General features: G+C 52.4%; 1 protein-coding gene across 2 annotated transcripts; it reads right to left on the bottom strand.

Annotated features, from left to right (window-relative positions):
• Window positions 1-58: 58 nt before the first annotated feature.
• On the bottom strand, window positions 59-16,128 carry ITGB5 (integrin subunit beta 5). Of its 2 annotated transcripts, none has more exons than XM_053471094.1 (15): window positions 15,966-16,128; window positions 15,198-15,289; window positions 12,525-12,732; window positions 12,004-12,253; window positions 11,687-11,855; window positions 10,659-10,820; window positions 7,340-7,435; window positions 6,696-6,785; window positions 5,835-5,969; window positions 4,223-4,655; window positions 1,473-1,695; window positions 1,193-1,293; window positions 619-738; window positions 367-533; window positions 59-241 (listed from the first exon to the last, which is right to left on the bottom strand). In XM_053471094.1, the coding sequence occupies exons 1-15, from the start codon at window positions 16,048-16,050 to the stop codon at window positions 119-121; spliced, it is 2,454 nt and encodes an 817-aa protein (XP_053327069.1). In that variant the 5' UTR covers window positions 16,051-16,128; the 3' UTR covers window positions 59-118. The 2 variants fall into 2 exon arrangements, with proteins under 2 accessions (XP_053327069.1, XP_053327070.1); XM_053471095.1 differs by lacking the exon at window positions 15,966-16,128 and adding an exon at window positions 15,584-15,602.

Raw genomic sequence — 16,128 nt, 5'->3', positions numbered from 1 at the left:
AATAGCCCCAAACGGTCGCCCGACCCCCCACGAAATTCTCAGATATTATCATTTAATCTTTTCTACGGGTTAAAGTGAAGTGCGGCTGAGGGTCCGGCGCGGCTGAGGGTCCGGCCCCTCACTCCATCTCTTTCATGGATGGGAATCCATCCGTGGTACCGTTATTGGATTTTCCCAACATGCTGTAGACCTCGTCCACGTTGTGCATGGAGATCGGCTCCCGATACAGCGGGTTCGATGCCTAAACGGAAAGAAAGAGACGTCAGAGTGCCCGGGGTGAGAGGGGCAGAGCGAGGGGGGGGTCCCGGAGGTGAGGTGTATCCCCCGGGGGGGGGTATCAGCGGTTCGGGGTACCGCGCCGCTCACCATCTCGTATCTGGCCCTCGTGCGTTCGTTCTGAAACCTGGCAAATTCCCGTCGGTCGTGAACGGTAACGAGCAGCTTCCACACGGCCAGGAGAACGAGTCCGATCAGCAATATGCTGCCCACCACGGCCAGCAGGACGGTGAGGGCATCGGGGGCCGTGGCGCATTCTGGGGAACGAGAAGAAAGGCATGAAAGCAGCATGGCGCAAACGCCCAACACGGGGTAAATCGGGCGCGTTGGTCTCCCACTCACCGGGCTCTTTCAGCGCAGTCAGGATGGATTTCCCGCTCGCCTCCTCGGAGTAAGTAAAACGCATAACGCAGTCACTTTCAGTCTTATAAACACACAAAATGGCGTCGGGGTCTCCGGTGTCTGCGGAGGAGGAGAAGAGCGCGTTACGAAAGACCCCAATATTCCGGAAAACAACATTTGGACTTACAGGCCATCGGCAATGAAAGACAACTGCCAAGAAAAAAAATGGCTGCCTGGATACGGTCACTAAGCGTGCAGAGCACGAGCCGTGCGATATAAATAAAGTTAATCTATTCAATAACTTTCTGACACGGCGGCCTCTGCTATTCCACTCATCGGCCACCGGGGGGAGTCATAATACGGCTGTGCCTGCCAGTGAAGGGTTAAAGGGAATTAATCCTCTGGTCAGCTCTCACCTAGAGTAGTGGGTACAGTTCCCCGTCCCCAGAAGGATAAGGGCACTCTGGAGGAGGCGGGATAAAAATGATCAGGAGGGATTAGAGGGTCTCGTTTATGGTTTTTCCTTCCTTGGCACGAGGGGCGCGTTTCCCGCTCAGTGCCCCTCGATACCCACCCAGCGCGTCCACGGTGAGGATCTCGTCTTTGCACAGCCGGTGGCAGGTCTGGTTATCGGCGAGTCGCCCCGTCTGGTACAACCTGCACTCGATGCAATCCCTGCAACACAAACCGAAAGGTCATGTGACACGCCGGCCGGTACCGATCAATACACCCACCACCCTCAGCCAGACCCCACAGGAAACAGCAGCAAGGAGTTCACCCCCAGATCCCACCCGCTACCTGCCCCGATTTTTCAGCCCCCCCCCCCGGATTTGCCCCTTTCACCCTTTGTTCACCTTTTGGTCCCGCAGGCGTCGGGGCAGGTGGGGCATTTCTCGCAGGTCTGTCCGAACGCCCCGGGCTCGATGCACTGACATTGGCCGCAGACGCAGTTTCCTTTACCGCTGCAAATCTGCCCCTCGTCGGAGAGGCAGCCGGCGGTCTCTGTGGTGCAATTGCAGTTTTCCCCGATGTAACCAGCGTGGCATTTACACTCCCCGCAGTCACACTCGCCGTGGCCTGAAAACGGAACGCCGGAATTATCATCATCTTATTTATATATAATTATCATCATCTTTTATTTATTATTATTCTTTTATTTATATATAATTATTATCTTTTATTTATATATTATTATTATCTTTTATTTATCTTATTTATTATTATTATTATTCTTTTATTTATACATTACCCGTATTATTATCATTTATTTATATAGCGATTGATACAATCCATAAATTCAAGGGGTCCGACAAGACGAGAATTATCAGACTGAGACAAACCGATACGTTAGGTGGAGAGACTCGGCTCGCAAGCTTACAATCTTGAGGTGTAAAGAGTCTCCGAGCCGGCGACCGGGGGGGGGGGGTATAATCCGAGGCCGGCGACCGACGCGTTTCACACAGATTAATAACAGAAGCTGGATTCAGCGCAGGCAGAGAATCTACAGCCGGCCATCATTTCAGCCTCTACACAGTTTGGGGGGGGGGGGAAATGTTGTTGGCTCGTCTTAGAAGCTGACAATCTAACAGCCTGCAAGGTGAATATCTTGAAACTGCCTCTGATCAATTCCATACCCTGCGAGCAGCTGCTGGTTTGAACTACAACTCTCATCACACTCTTCCAGCCAGGCGGGGACAGAGAATAACATTATAGTCATTAACAGCCCCCCTGGGAGACCCCCTTGTTCGGAGTGGAAAGGCCGGGGGGGGGGCAGCTAAAGGGGGCGCACTGTGTATTCCACGCACGCCCCGCCTGGGTTACCAGGGGGGGGGGCAAATTCAAAATGTGGGCAACAAGGGGCCGAATTCCGGGAAAAGATCCAAACGGCCCCACAAGACATTAACCCTTTACTGTCAGCAGAGGTTAAACGTGACCCTCTTTCAGGTTATGCCTGCAGGGGGTCTGTGGGGGGGGGGCTGTGCAAGAGGGGTGGGGGATGGGGGGCAATTCCTGGGAACTCATTCAGTGTCTTTGTTAATCGGTATGCACCGTGTGTGGCAGGAATGAGAAGCCTCCCCAAACCTCTCGCCCTTTATGTCCAAAACACCTGCAGTCTCTGCACGAGAGAGAGCAAACACTCCGAAATCCAGGGGGCACCAGCGGAGGTGGTACGGGGCAGATTATCCCTGATCAACCCCCCCCCCCCCAACAGCAGCCGCAGCCGCAGCGTTTGCGAGGCTTAAAAACTATTTGCATGAGAAGAGACCGACGCTAAACCCTCTCGTTAGAGACAGTCACAGGGGGTCTCTGCCCCCCCAATGCTTCTTATACCAACAATCTCACAGCGCCCTGAGGCATCTCAGAGACCGCGAAACACGCCACCTACACGCGAGACGCGGCCGCCAGCTAACGACTGATCCGCGGGGATGACATGGCGGGGTCACTAATACCCCCAGAATGCCTGTAATAACCCACCCAGGGGCAGCACGGGGCACTCAGACTGAGTGAGCTCCCTGGCTCCAGACTGCATTCCCCATAGCTGGCCACAAACATCTCATGTGAGAGGGTGGTAGACAAGTGGAGCAGGCTCCCAGCAGAGGTGGTAGAGGGTAATACAGTGAGGGGTATTAAACATGCATGGGATAGACATACGGCTCCTGAATCTAAGACGAGACCAACGACTGATTAAGGTTTGAGTCTTTACAGCAGGAGAAACGGGCGACTAGACGGGGGCCGGTCTGGGCTTCCACTAAATGAAGGGGTTAATCTGTGTGGGACGCTCGTGGCCGGATGACACATAACCGGCTCCATGAGACGACCTCAGAGCTGCCCGGCCCTTCACATTCGGGGCGTCTCGGTGAAGCCGCCGCTTTCTCTATTTTTAGACCCTAAATAAGATCCGGATGTTTCCACAAAAGCTGTGATTCCTGGCATCGCGCGGCCCTCCGGGAACATGCAACAAGGGGCCGAGCGCATGCTTCCCCGGGGCTCCCCCCTCGCCTGCAGGGGGTCAGCACAATGCATCGGTAAATGCACCGCAGGACCGGTCGTGTGGACGTTACCGGTACCGGCTCCAACCAAACGGCTTCAAAAAACAACCTTTTGCCGTTTACTCCGCGGGTTGTTTTTTGGTTACGCGGAAGCTTCTCGGTCTCTCGTTCCTTTAATAAACAGCTGAACCTTCGCACAGAAATCGGCCAAGAATGTAAAAGGAGGCAGTTTACAGAAAGACGCGGAGGAGACCCAAACAAGAGCGGGGGCCGGGGGGGCCGGCCGGCAACGCCAGCCCTACAGCAAACAGAAGCGGGACTGTCGCCCCCCACATACCCCGGGGGGGCCTGATTATGAGCAACCCTGGGCGCTGGACACATTGTATCCAGATCTGGGAAACAGAGGGACAAGAGAGGGTTAACTAGAGACTCCCCGCCATCCTCGAGAATCATCCCAACGACCCCCAGAGCTCACAATCGACAGACAGCCACAGGAGTGAGAGCCTGTGATGTATGTAACAGCCCAGCAGCCTCCGGGGGTTAAACAATTATCACATAAAGCCTGAACCCTATCCCGGCGCCACGCAGCTACTCACCGGAGCGCGGCTACTCACCGGAGCACAGCACTCCCTTAAACCTGGCGCAGGAGAAGTCATCGCACTCGCAGTACGAGCCGCTGATCCGTCCGAATTCACTCTCGTAGCAGACGCACAGTCCGCAGATGCACCTCCCGCGCCCGTTACACACCGTCTTGCCGTCGGCCTCCCGGCAGCTGCTCAGAGACGTCTCGCTGCTGCCCTCCTCCTCCCTGCACTCGCAGCGCGCTCCCAGGAACCCCGGCTCGCAGTCGCACACGCCGCAGGCGTATGTCCCGTTACCGCTGCAGCCGGCGCTGCCCGTCTCCACCCGCCGCGAGCAGCCGCAGCGGCACTCGTAGGTCACGGTCACATCCAGCGTGTCCCGGAAACCCACCGGCTTGATGGAGAAGGTGTGGACGGTGTCTGGAGAGGGGCAGCTCCTCGCCTCGGCAGACACTTCGAAGGAAACCTGCAGGGCGAGAGGACAGAACTTTAGTAAATGGCGTGAGAGCGGGGGCCGCCTCACCCGCTTCTGCGAGTCAAATTGTTATGTTACGTCCCTTTGTACAGCGCTATGGAACTTGATGGCGCCATATAAAACAATAAATCATAATAATGACCCTTTGCAGGCGGTTGTTGGGGGCCGCGTTGTCCTGGAGGTTCCGGGGAGGGCAGAGAGTTAAATAAAATCATAAAAACTCAACAAACTTCTAATTCTAACCGGATCCAAAACACGGAAGCCATAAATTACACGCTTAGGATAAAAAAAACCCAGACGGGACGCCGGATCCGGGATTATTCCCCGTTTCCATGACGTTATCTGCGTAGCGTTCAGCGACTGGCCGGCCGCTTCCTACAGGAATCCTTGGAATTATTTACTTTGTAATCAAATAAAAAGTTTCACAAACTCCTTAAAACGGCGGAAACGTCCCTGAAATCCGATAAACGCATTTCTCCGGCCCAAAAACACGACCGCGTCCCACCATCGCGTCATAGGAAGGGGGTCTGGGGTTATACGCAACACGTGAAGTCCGGGGGTCCCGGGGGAAAGGGATATTTGGAACGAACAAATCTGTTGCGAAATGATAAAATTGGGAAATAAGCAGGAGCGTTCCAGCGGTTTCTATGGTAACTGCACCACTGTTGTCATTTTGCACCAAATCTGCTTCTATGAAATAGTTTATAATCTTCAAGAAAACGTTTAACCTCCCGAGCCAAGAATTCTCATAAAATCAACAACCTGCGAAACGTGACGGCTCTGGGTAAATAATGTTACCCCCGGGGGGGGGTAGGGTATTTGCACCAGGCGTTCAGACAATACACGCGTGTTACTGTATCCGTGTAGCAGGCGCGGGAACTTGGCAAACTCTGTGCCCGTCCTTTTAATAACGCAGATGGCGGCTGAGTCAGCAGAGCGAGGAATAATCCGCGCAGACGGCGGGTATTTAAAGGGCCATCGTCACCTAAACAAGCGTCTTCCCATCAATCAGCGCGTCTGCTCGACGGGACCGAAGGGGTTAATACCCCATTACCAGCAGCGGCAGGTCTGAAGAGCGGCCCGGTCACCGCGGGGTTTCGTCATTCTTCCAGGTTTGAGAGAATTTATTTTCTTGGCGGCTCCCGGGACCCCCGCACCCCGGAGACTCACCGTGTCCCCGATCTTCAGCTCCCCGCATTTCTTCACCCCCGGGTAGGCCACGCCGTCCTGACACGTCGCCGAGAAGCCGAGACTCAGATGATCGGGAACGTCCGACACGACCAGCTCGACCTTGGAGCGAATATTCTGCAAAACAAAGCGACAAACACGACGCTAGCGGGATAGTAACAGTCTGACCACCGTATGACCCGTCGCTGGTCCACGGGGGCCACTGGGCTCGTCTCCATAACGTCCCAGGGGCCGCGGGAATCTCTCATTAGCCTAAAAGCAACTTGTACGGATCAATTTACGTTTAACGCTCCCGGCGATGGGGTTCGGAAAGCTCCGTACAGCCCAAACATAACGAGACACGCAGGCTGGGGACAGGCAGGGGCAGATCCTGCGCGCCCCGGGGCATCTACCGCTTCTTGCCAAATACATTATTTCTCTTTCATTGTTGTAGTTTTCGGCAGACGCTCTGGTGACGAGAAAGTCTCCCGAATCCATAACTAAACCCCCCAGCGGCGTCTGTCCCCCGGCCTGCGAGCGCGCATGCTCCTAACTCATCAAATAACATCTTTAATCTCTCAGACACAGCGTGAAAATCCCATATTATACCCCGGGGGCAGGAAGGCAGCTCGTTCAATACAGCAAAGCCAGGGCATTTATACAGCAGGAATCGGGCGTCGCACCCCGTGGGGGGGGGGGGTTTATTTTCGGGGGGGTAGGAATGGGAAATAAACTAGAAAAAAAATAAAATGCGTCTTATTTGCACGAGGCCGACGCGTTTTGGGACTTCTTAGTTTTATCAGCAGGACAGAGGTAGAGACCCAAGCCGTGGGGCAGAGGGGGTAACGCGGGGGGGGCACTCACATTATACGCGTTCACAATCAGCTGGATGACGTTCTGCGAGTTCTCGTCCAGAATCTCCACCGTCGTCCCGGGGATCAGAGACGTGAAATTCTTTCAGGAACAAAAACATCCGACGTTATTTATCATTCTAACGTCTAACAATCCGCTCACTCAGGGTTCATTTCCCTCAAAAGTTCCCCAATTTAGGGCGACCCGCTCACTATATTCCCTATATCCGGCTGAATGCCCCCCTGTGCTCCGCTATTACGGGGGGTTACATCTTGCACAGTAAAGGGGTACGGCATAGGCTGATATAGGAAAGGGCACTTGCAGCTCACATCAATCCCAGCCGGCTACAGGAAACAGAGTCCTACCTATAAAGGCACTGTGCGGGTGGTCGGCAGATGAAACCCACCGTCTAGTAACCCCAGGAGCTTTAAGCAGACATTACCCGGCTGCGGGAACAGGAATATTAGAAGATAATCGGAGGCCAGAGGCTGGGTTTTACTGGGAATTAACAGGTTAAACGAAATGCCCGACCTCAGTCTAATACCCTACGATCTCATGTATTAGCAGCTCGAGCAGCTACTACAAGCCATTATTTCTGAGCGCAAACCGGCTGAGGATTGTGGGAGTTACAGTCCAACAGCAGGCGGGGGGGGTACCTTGTAGAGGACGTAATGGCTCTTCGTCACCGCAAAGATCAGGTGGATGTTGTTTTCAGACAGTTTTTCTCCGAGAAGCGCAAGAGACGGATAATCCTGCCAACAAAGAGACGTTTGGGTTAAACAGAGCGTCCCGGCGGCGTCTCAACGAGGGCGGCCCGACCCCAGACAATATAACAACTTCCTTCCTCTAGACTGTAAGCTCCGGGGGACAGAACAGCGCTACCTGGTTTCTGTGCATCTAAACCTTCTCAATAATTAAAATATCTGACTTTTATCACGTCAGAAGTTGGGATTTTGCACTAAAAGCGGAAATATCAACACTAAAGAAACAGCCCAAAGTGAGCTTTTCTCGCAGATCCTCTACGGCTTTTATTTGGCTGAAGGTGCAGTCGAGAAGCCAACAGAGAGACTCCCAGCTGTTTGTTGCACTCCAACCCCATCAATCTCAGCCAGCTTTTAGAAGACAGGTGGGCGCAGCAGCTGGAGGATTACAGAATGGGCAGTGGGTACATGGCATGACCTCCCGGCCTCGCTAGCACCCCAGATGGGACAAAATCTGCCTCAGTTTGGTTAAACCGTGACATTGAGGCAGTGAAAGGGTTAAGCAGCATTTTTCTCCTGATCTCTGGGGATCTGAGGATCTGCTGATCGCTTCCACATGTTCCCTGGTAACGCTCGGCCCCTCCAGCTGACCCAGAGTTTAAAGCCGGGAGAGTTCATGGATTGGGAAGAATTCGTTCATTAACACAAAGCAGAGCATTCCACCCCAGGCTCTGTCTGAATCACGCACACAAAACGAAGGGTTAACAGCCAGGGGGTGGACTAAATTAACCCTCACAGTGCCAGAAATTCATTGCATGACAGCCATCCTATGCTGAGAGATGCAGAATCACGTGGCACAAAGAGTTACCACATAAATAAATCAGAGCAGACACCCTGTATAATGTATAATTAAATTAGAGAGCAGACACCCTGTATAATGTATAATTAAATCAGAGAGCAGACACCCTGTATAATGTATAGATAAATCAGTGACCGGCCCCTGTATAATGTATAGATAAATCAGTGACCGGCCCCCTGTATAATGTATAGATAAATCAGTGACCGGTCCCTGTATAATGTATAGATAAATCAGTGACCGGTCCCTGTATAATGTACGGATAAATCAGTGACCGGCCCCCTGTATAATGTATAGATAAATCAGTGACCGGTCCCTTTATAATGTATAGATAAATCAGTGACCGGCCCCTGTATAATGTATAGATAAATCAGTGACCGGCCCCCTGTATAATGTATAGATAAATCAGTGACCGGTCCCTGTATAATGTATAGATAAATCAGTGACCGGCCCCTGTATAATGTATAGATAAATCAGTGACCGGCCCCCTGTATAATGTATAGATAAATCAGTGACCGGTCCCTGTATAATGTATAGATAAATCAGTGACCGGCCCCTGTATAATGTATAGATAAATCAGTGACCGGCCCCCTGTATAATGTATAGATAAATCAGTGACCGGTCCCTGTATAATGTATAGATAAATCAGTGACCGGCCCCCTGTATAATGTATAGATAAATCAGTGACCGGTCCCTGTATAATGTATAGATAAATCAGTGACCGGTCCCTGTATAATGTATAGATAAATCAGTGACCGGCCCCCTGTATAATGTATAGATAAATCAGTGACCGGTCCCTGTATAATGTATAGATAAATCAGTGACCGGCCCCCTGTATAATGTATAGATAAATCAGTGACCGGTCCCTGTATAATGTATAGATAAATCAGTGACCGGCCCCCTGTATAATGTATAGATAAATCAGTGACCGGTCCCTGTATAATGTATAGATAAATCAGTGACCGGCCCCTGTATAATGTATAGATAAATCAGTGACCGGCCCCTGTATAATGTATAGATAAATCAGTGACCGGCCCCCTGTATAATGTTTAGATAAATCAGTGACCGGCCCCCCTGTATAATGTATAGATAAATCAGTGACCGGCCCCCTGTATAATGTATAGATAAATCAGTGACCGGCCCCTGTATAATGTATAGATAAATCAGTGACCGGCCCCCTGTATAATGTTTAGATAAATCAGTGACCGGCCCCCCTGTATAATGTATAGATAAATCAGTGACCGGCCCCCTGTATAATGTTTAGATAAATCAGTGACCGGCCCCCTGTATAATGTATAGATAAATCAGTGACAGGCCCCCCTGTATAATGTATAGATAAATCAGTGAGCCGGCCCCTGTATAATGTATAGATAAATCAGTGACCGGCCCCCTGTATAATGTATAGATAAATCAGTGACCGGCCCCTGTATAATGTATAGATAAATCAGCGAGCCGGCCCCTGTATAATGTATAGATAAATGAGCGACCGGCCCCTGTATAATGTATAGATAAATGAGCGACCGGCCCCTGTATAATGTATAGATAAATGAGCGACCGGCCCCTGTATAATGTATAGATAAATCAGTGACCGGCCCCTGTATAATGTATAGATAAATCAGTGACCGGCCCCTGTATAATGTATAGATAAATCAGTGACCGGCCCCCTGTATAATGTTTAGATAAATCAGTGACCGGCCCCCCTGTATAATGTATAGATAAATCAGTGACCGGCCCCCTGTATAATGTATAGATAAATCAGTGACCGGCCCCTGTATAATGTATAGATAAATCAGTGACCGGCCCCTGTATAATGTATAGATAAATCAGTGACCGGCCCCCTGTATAATGTTTAGATAAATCAGTGACCGGCCCCCTGTATAATGTATAGATAAATCAGTGACAGGCCCCCCTGTATAATGTATAGATAAATCAGTGAGCCGGCCCCTGTATAATGTATAGATAAATCAGTGACCGGCCCCCTGTATAATGTATAGATAAATCAGTGACCGGCCCCTGTATAATGTATAGATAAATCAGCGAGCCGGCCCCTGTATAATGTATAGATAAATCAGTGACCGGCCCCTGTATAATGTATAGTTAAATCAGTGACCGGCCCCTGTATAATGTATAGTTAAATCAGTGACCGGCCCCTGTATAATGTATAGATAAATGAGCGACCGGCCCCTGTATAATGTATAGATAAATGAGCGACCGGCCCCTGTATAATGTATAGATAAATGAGCGACCGGCCCCTGTATAATGTATAGATAAATCAGTGACCGGCCCCTGTATAATGTATAGATAAATCAGTGACCGGCCCCTGTATAATGTATAGATAAATCAGTTTATAATGTATACTATATACTAACCGTTTAACGCATACCCCCTGTCTGTAGCTGCAGCTCGCGTGGCTCTTACCAGTTGAGTGGACGCTCCGTACTCGTTGTCGGCGTTTAGGTGGCACTGACCGTCGTGGGGATGGACGAGACCAGCGAGTTTCCCGTCCAGGGCGATGTGCGGGACGTCGTCGGTGGTGATGAGCAGCAGGTGGGACGCCTCCTGTCTCCAGCCGATCTTCTCCTGCGGGACAAAGAACTTTGGAATGAAGACGATTATTTCTCCCCATCCGCCGACATTAAAATCGGAGCGGAGCTTTAATGTCGCTCTCCGTTTCACTCCCGGGATGCGATATTCCTGCTGTCACAGCAGAGCGTCACGCGCTAGAGAGACTGCTGACACCCCCCCAGCCCCGAGACTGCCGACCCCCCCCGAGGCCCAAAGTAACCCCAGTAAACGCCGTGACCCCCAAACCGACGTGAATCTGGAGATTCGCTTCATAAAATCAACAACTTTAAAACTCGGGGCTGTTTATTAAACGATCCAATGTTTATTTTCTTAGAAGTGGACTCCTGTGACCTCGCGCTAATTGTTTTCTCCCTCCACAAAAAAAAAAATACCTTTATCGCACACAGAAATCTCCCACGAAAACGAGTGCCGGGAACATGTGTGGCGTAATCACCGGCTCGGCGCACACCAGACAGGTCTCATCGAGACGCCACCGGCACGGCGACCGATCGTACGGCAAAACCCAGAACGAGTTTAATGAAAGAATCTCCGGAGCTGGGAACGGCCATGAATCACCGCAGGAGATACCGGCAGCGGCGGGGGTATTTATTCCGCCCCAACCTGCCTGCCACACACGGTCACTCTAACGCACTCGTCAGCGAGGGGCAGAAGAGGCTTTAAATGCGTTTAATAAATAATTAGAGCGGCGCTCGCCCCGCGCTCCGGAATCCGCTCCGCACACGGGCGGCAGGAACGTGGAGCAGAACCGGTTCCGTTTGGTGATCGCCCAGCGGCTCACAATCGTTTCCATTACATAAAATGATGCAGATTATTACACCGCGGTATCTGCGGGGCGCGCTGCGGGGGCCACAACGACTCACCTTGCAAACCGTTGCCTGGAGGATGGCATCGAATGACCCCTCGGGGGCATCCCGGTTCCGCGACACTCGCTGCTTCTGGACCTCGGCGTTGAAATTGTCGACTTTGTCGGTGAGCGAGAGGAGGTGCCGGAATCCGAAGGACGGGTTACAGCTGGGGAACAGCTTGTATCTGAAAGACACGAGTGCAAGCTCTTCAGGCCAAAAGCAACAAGCCGGCTCCTCCAATGAACAGGAGGCTCCCAGGTTTCATAACCGTTCCCTGCCAATCAATTTAAACAGGGTAAGGGTTGCCACGTGCCCCCCCCCGGCAGACTTACCCGGTGCAGGGGTTGTTCTGGTATTTGGGGGCCGTGTAGGAGAACGGGGAGATGTTCTTGTCCACGAAGGAGCCGAAGCCCAGGCGGAAGTTGCTGGTGAGTTTTTTCATCTCGGCGGCCAGTTTGGTTCCCAGATTCCGGATAATATTCAGATCGTCTTTCATGGACAGCGATAAATCCATCAGGTAGTAAAGATCCACCGGATAGTCCTCCACCTGCCTCACCTGCACCGTGAACGAGGCCGGGGCACCTGCAGGAGACGGCAGGGGTCAGCAGAGAGCCCCCCGGGGGACGTACAGCCCGGCTACATGCGCGTCCTACCCTCTATATTGGGAATATCAGGAAGATATTCACTGACAGAGTGCTAGATAAATTGAAGAGCCTCCAGCAGAGGTGGTAAAGGTTAATTTATATACGCATGGGACAGGCGAGTCTGGCGCTCTCTCCCCTCATTATTATCTCAGTAATTGCCCTCCTTTTCCACCAATTCCATTCCTAGAACCGGCGCCCCACAGACTGACCGGGTCGGAGAGACAGCGAGAGTCTCTGCGGCGTGAGCTGAATGAAGTCGGAGTGCGTGGCGCCGGACCCCTTGCTGCTGAGAGGGAGATCCTCGGTCACCGTCACGGCGCTCTTCGGACCCTCGATGAACTCCGGGTCGCAGCCTTTACTGATGAGATTATCCATCAGGTCGCATCGAGACGTCACCGTCCTGGACCCGCCGAAGTCCTGACGAGAGGAAAAAAGAAACCAATCGGAAACGAATCACAGCAAAGCGCTGCTGGCGCAGACGTGGCAACGGTGTCAGCTGCGGGGCAAACGGGGCAAATTCAAAGCGCGTGCGCGGAGGGAAATCCAGCCCCCCTTAAAATACAGAGCGAGTCACCAATAAGCAGACCCTTGGAGGAAATCCACAGCATTAATGCAGGAGAGTGCGAGGCACGGCAGGTGTGACGGCCCCCGTTGCCCCCGGAAAACATCCAACTGACGGAGAGAAGCAGAACAGAAAACGGCCGCTTTCAGCATTTTCACTTCATTCCTCGCTTCCTTTTTCTTAAAAAAAAAAAAAATCAGAGCAAACGCCAGATCTTCGCACGGAATCATCAGGATGCAGAACGCGTCCCCATGACCACGGCAGCTGGTAGTCACTGCCCTGTAGTGTGACACGCACGTTCCCACGGCCCGGGCATCCTCCGCGCCAGCTCTCCCTGCGGCTCTCCCGATATCCCGATGAAAAGACTCTCAGGAGATATATATATATATACACACACACACACACACACACACATATACATACATACATACACACACACACATATACATACATACACACACACACACACACACGTCTCTCCCAGCAACGCCGACAACCACGCACCGCACGCCCTGGCGACAGCCACGCACCGCACGCCCCGGAAGCACCCTTCTGCAGTTTGTTACATAGGCCTGGGACCCAAAGGGTTAAAACTCAAGTGCATTCCCCTTAAAACCCTCATTTTTTTAATGAAAAGCTAAAGAATGAGACGCTCTGTAATTTCGTGATTTCATTACTTGAGGGGTACGGACAGCGTCAGCGGGGTCTGCGTGGGGGGGAGGGGCGAGCGACAATTCTTTTCTCCGAGGGGAAGAAAAGGGTCTCGAAGTGAAAAGAATTTATTAACGCTGCAGTGAGCTCCAGACACCAGCGCGGGGGGCATCCCGGGCACCAGGAGGGCAACCCGGGGAGCAAAAGGAGGGGGGCAACCCCGGGGGCAGCAGGCAAAGTTGGCACGTACTATAAGCAGGTACCCTGATGCACCTGGACGCCACGTGGCAGTTTAGCAGCTTCCGTCCGGACCGGGCGCGGACAGCCGTCTCCGAGGAGATACATTTTTTGGAAAAGAATATGGTTCCTGGGCCGCCAGCCCCGGAACATGCAGAGCACAATTACCATTCACTGCACTCATTTCCAACATAAACAAGGAGTCGGAAAACACGGCTCAGGAATCACCCACGGTTACCGGGATTCTGGAGCGTTAACCCAATGGATGCTGGAGAGACAGAAAGCTCAACCCGGGACTCTGGCAGTGAAATCCAGAAAACGCAGCCAAATCTGTCAGATTCCGCAAGGCCAGCAGTTACCCCCCCAAATCCCCCCATCCGCTGTGACAGACGGCCACCAGGGCAAATTTGGGAATTAGTTACTTTGAATGAGAATCCAGCATTTTCCAGACAAAACTTTATTTATTTACTCAACAAACAGCGAGTTCCGACCCAGACGGGCTTTAAATTCCAGATTCTCCCTCCGTATAGAGAGCAAAAAACGTAAACCACGAAGAGGACGCCCACGAGAGGAATAAACCCCACGGACAGACGATGCCCCCTGATACCCGGGGGGGGTCTGATTCTCAGGAAAGGATCACGCTTACTATAAACCCCAAAATATTTGATTGTTCACAGCTGCCCCGAAACACCCGGCCCCCAGGGCAGGAACGCTTTCCGGGTTCTGTTACTGAAACAATAAATTGACCAATCGCTTCGTCTCCTGAAACCGCGGAATGGACCGGGCGAAGTTAAGGATTTAAGGAAAGTTGATATCGCCGGATCAGCGCGAGAAGACGGGGCCGTTAACGGGCGATGATATCACAGATAAAACACGTAAGGGCCCTTGGAGTTCTCTCCTTCCACCCGAAGAGGAGACCTTTGAGGTCTTACAGCGAACGTGACTTCATATTTTATATCAAGGAATGGGCTGTGCGGGGGACACGCGATGGTGCAGCGGGGGGCAGTTTGTTACGTTATATGATAGAGCGCCGCGGGACTCTAATCCACGCTCTCTCTACATGTATTTCACTCAGTAAAGAGAGGACTCTGAACTCTCAGCCTCCACGAGACCGCAGCCCGCGCCGCACCTTAAATCCCCGTTTAGGAGGCTGCAGGGAAGGGGCCGGAATCTCGCGCATGGAACGCAGAATTATTTCAATTCAATCATTAAGAGAAACCGACGCAAACGCCTCGAAAGATAATCGACCCGAAGACCGAGGAGCCTCTTCAGTCACAGACCCTCTGGCTCTGCGCACACGCGTGTAACACACGGAAGCGCTGCACATGCCTTACACCACACATCACCATGCCGTGCACGCGCCGCTGCGAGGTCACCCGCCGCCGGGTGCCAGTCTTGGGGTTAAGGAGAGGGTTAATGGGCCCGTTCTTACCTCCTGAGAGCACCAAGCACACTGCGGGTGAATGAGAAGACACTCCTGGCACGAGGCAGACGTGGTGCTCCTGCTGGCGCACACGTTCAGAGCTGGGGGGAAAGAAAGATGGCATTTAATGGGGTACTTAGTGCAGGGGAGGCACCTTAATGCCCCGCGTGTTACACGCTCTGCCGGACGCTGTATTCAGAGAGTTAGGGTGACACGTCTACACGCAGGGGGTTATTCAACACACATTACCAACACCGGGAGCTTCATTATACATTATACAGGGCTAGCTCACTGATTTAATTATACATATTACGTGTAAAAACATTAACAGGGTAAGAGGGGTTAACAAAGCTCAGACACCCAGCAGTGAATTGGTTAACTGGGTGTACCTATACCAGAGGGTTCGGCTGGCAGAGAGCGCGGAGTGGCGGATCACGGGATCCAGTAATGTTCGGTGATGATCCCCATTGTGCCCGGTACACGCAGCGTCACCGATCTGCCGTGGACCCTGTGAGTGCCCTGCGGTGGGAGGGACACGGCAAGGAGCAGCAAAGCTTTCCTGAGCACTCCTCAGCAGACATGGGCCTGCATGTCAGCGCTCTGGGTGTCACTGGCCCTTTAAATACTGCACTGTATACATTGTTACTGAGTAAGAACCAAACAACCCCTCCCTGAGCCGGGGGGGGGCAAACTCAGTGCCCTTTACTCCTCCCAGATGCCAAATCAATGCCCCCCCATTACCCGCTCCCCCTCCCATGTATCCAGGAACTTTCTTACCTCTGAGGTTCTGCAGTAGGCAGCACAGCACCGTGCCCACAACCAGCACATGGCCTGCGGTGCCCCCTCTGCCCCAGGGGCTCATGGCGCGGCCGGTGTCAGTGCTCCGTGCCCCGGTATAGCGCCATCCTACGGGACCCACTCCGCCAGCCCCCGGAACCGA

This window comes from Spea bombifrons, chromosome 7 (genome assembly GCF_027358695.1).
Source record: "Spea bombifrons isolate aSpeBom1 chromosome 7, aSpeBom1.2.pri, whole genome shotgun sequence".
Lineage (NCBI taxonomy): Eukaryota > Metazoa > Chordata > Amphibia > Anura > Pelobatidae > Spea > Spea bombifrons.
The sequence above is the reverse complement of the archived record's forward strand: the minus strand, read 5'-3'. Positions and strand labels throughout refer to the sequence as shown.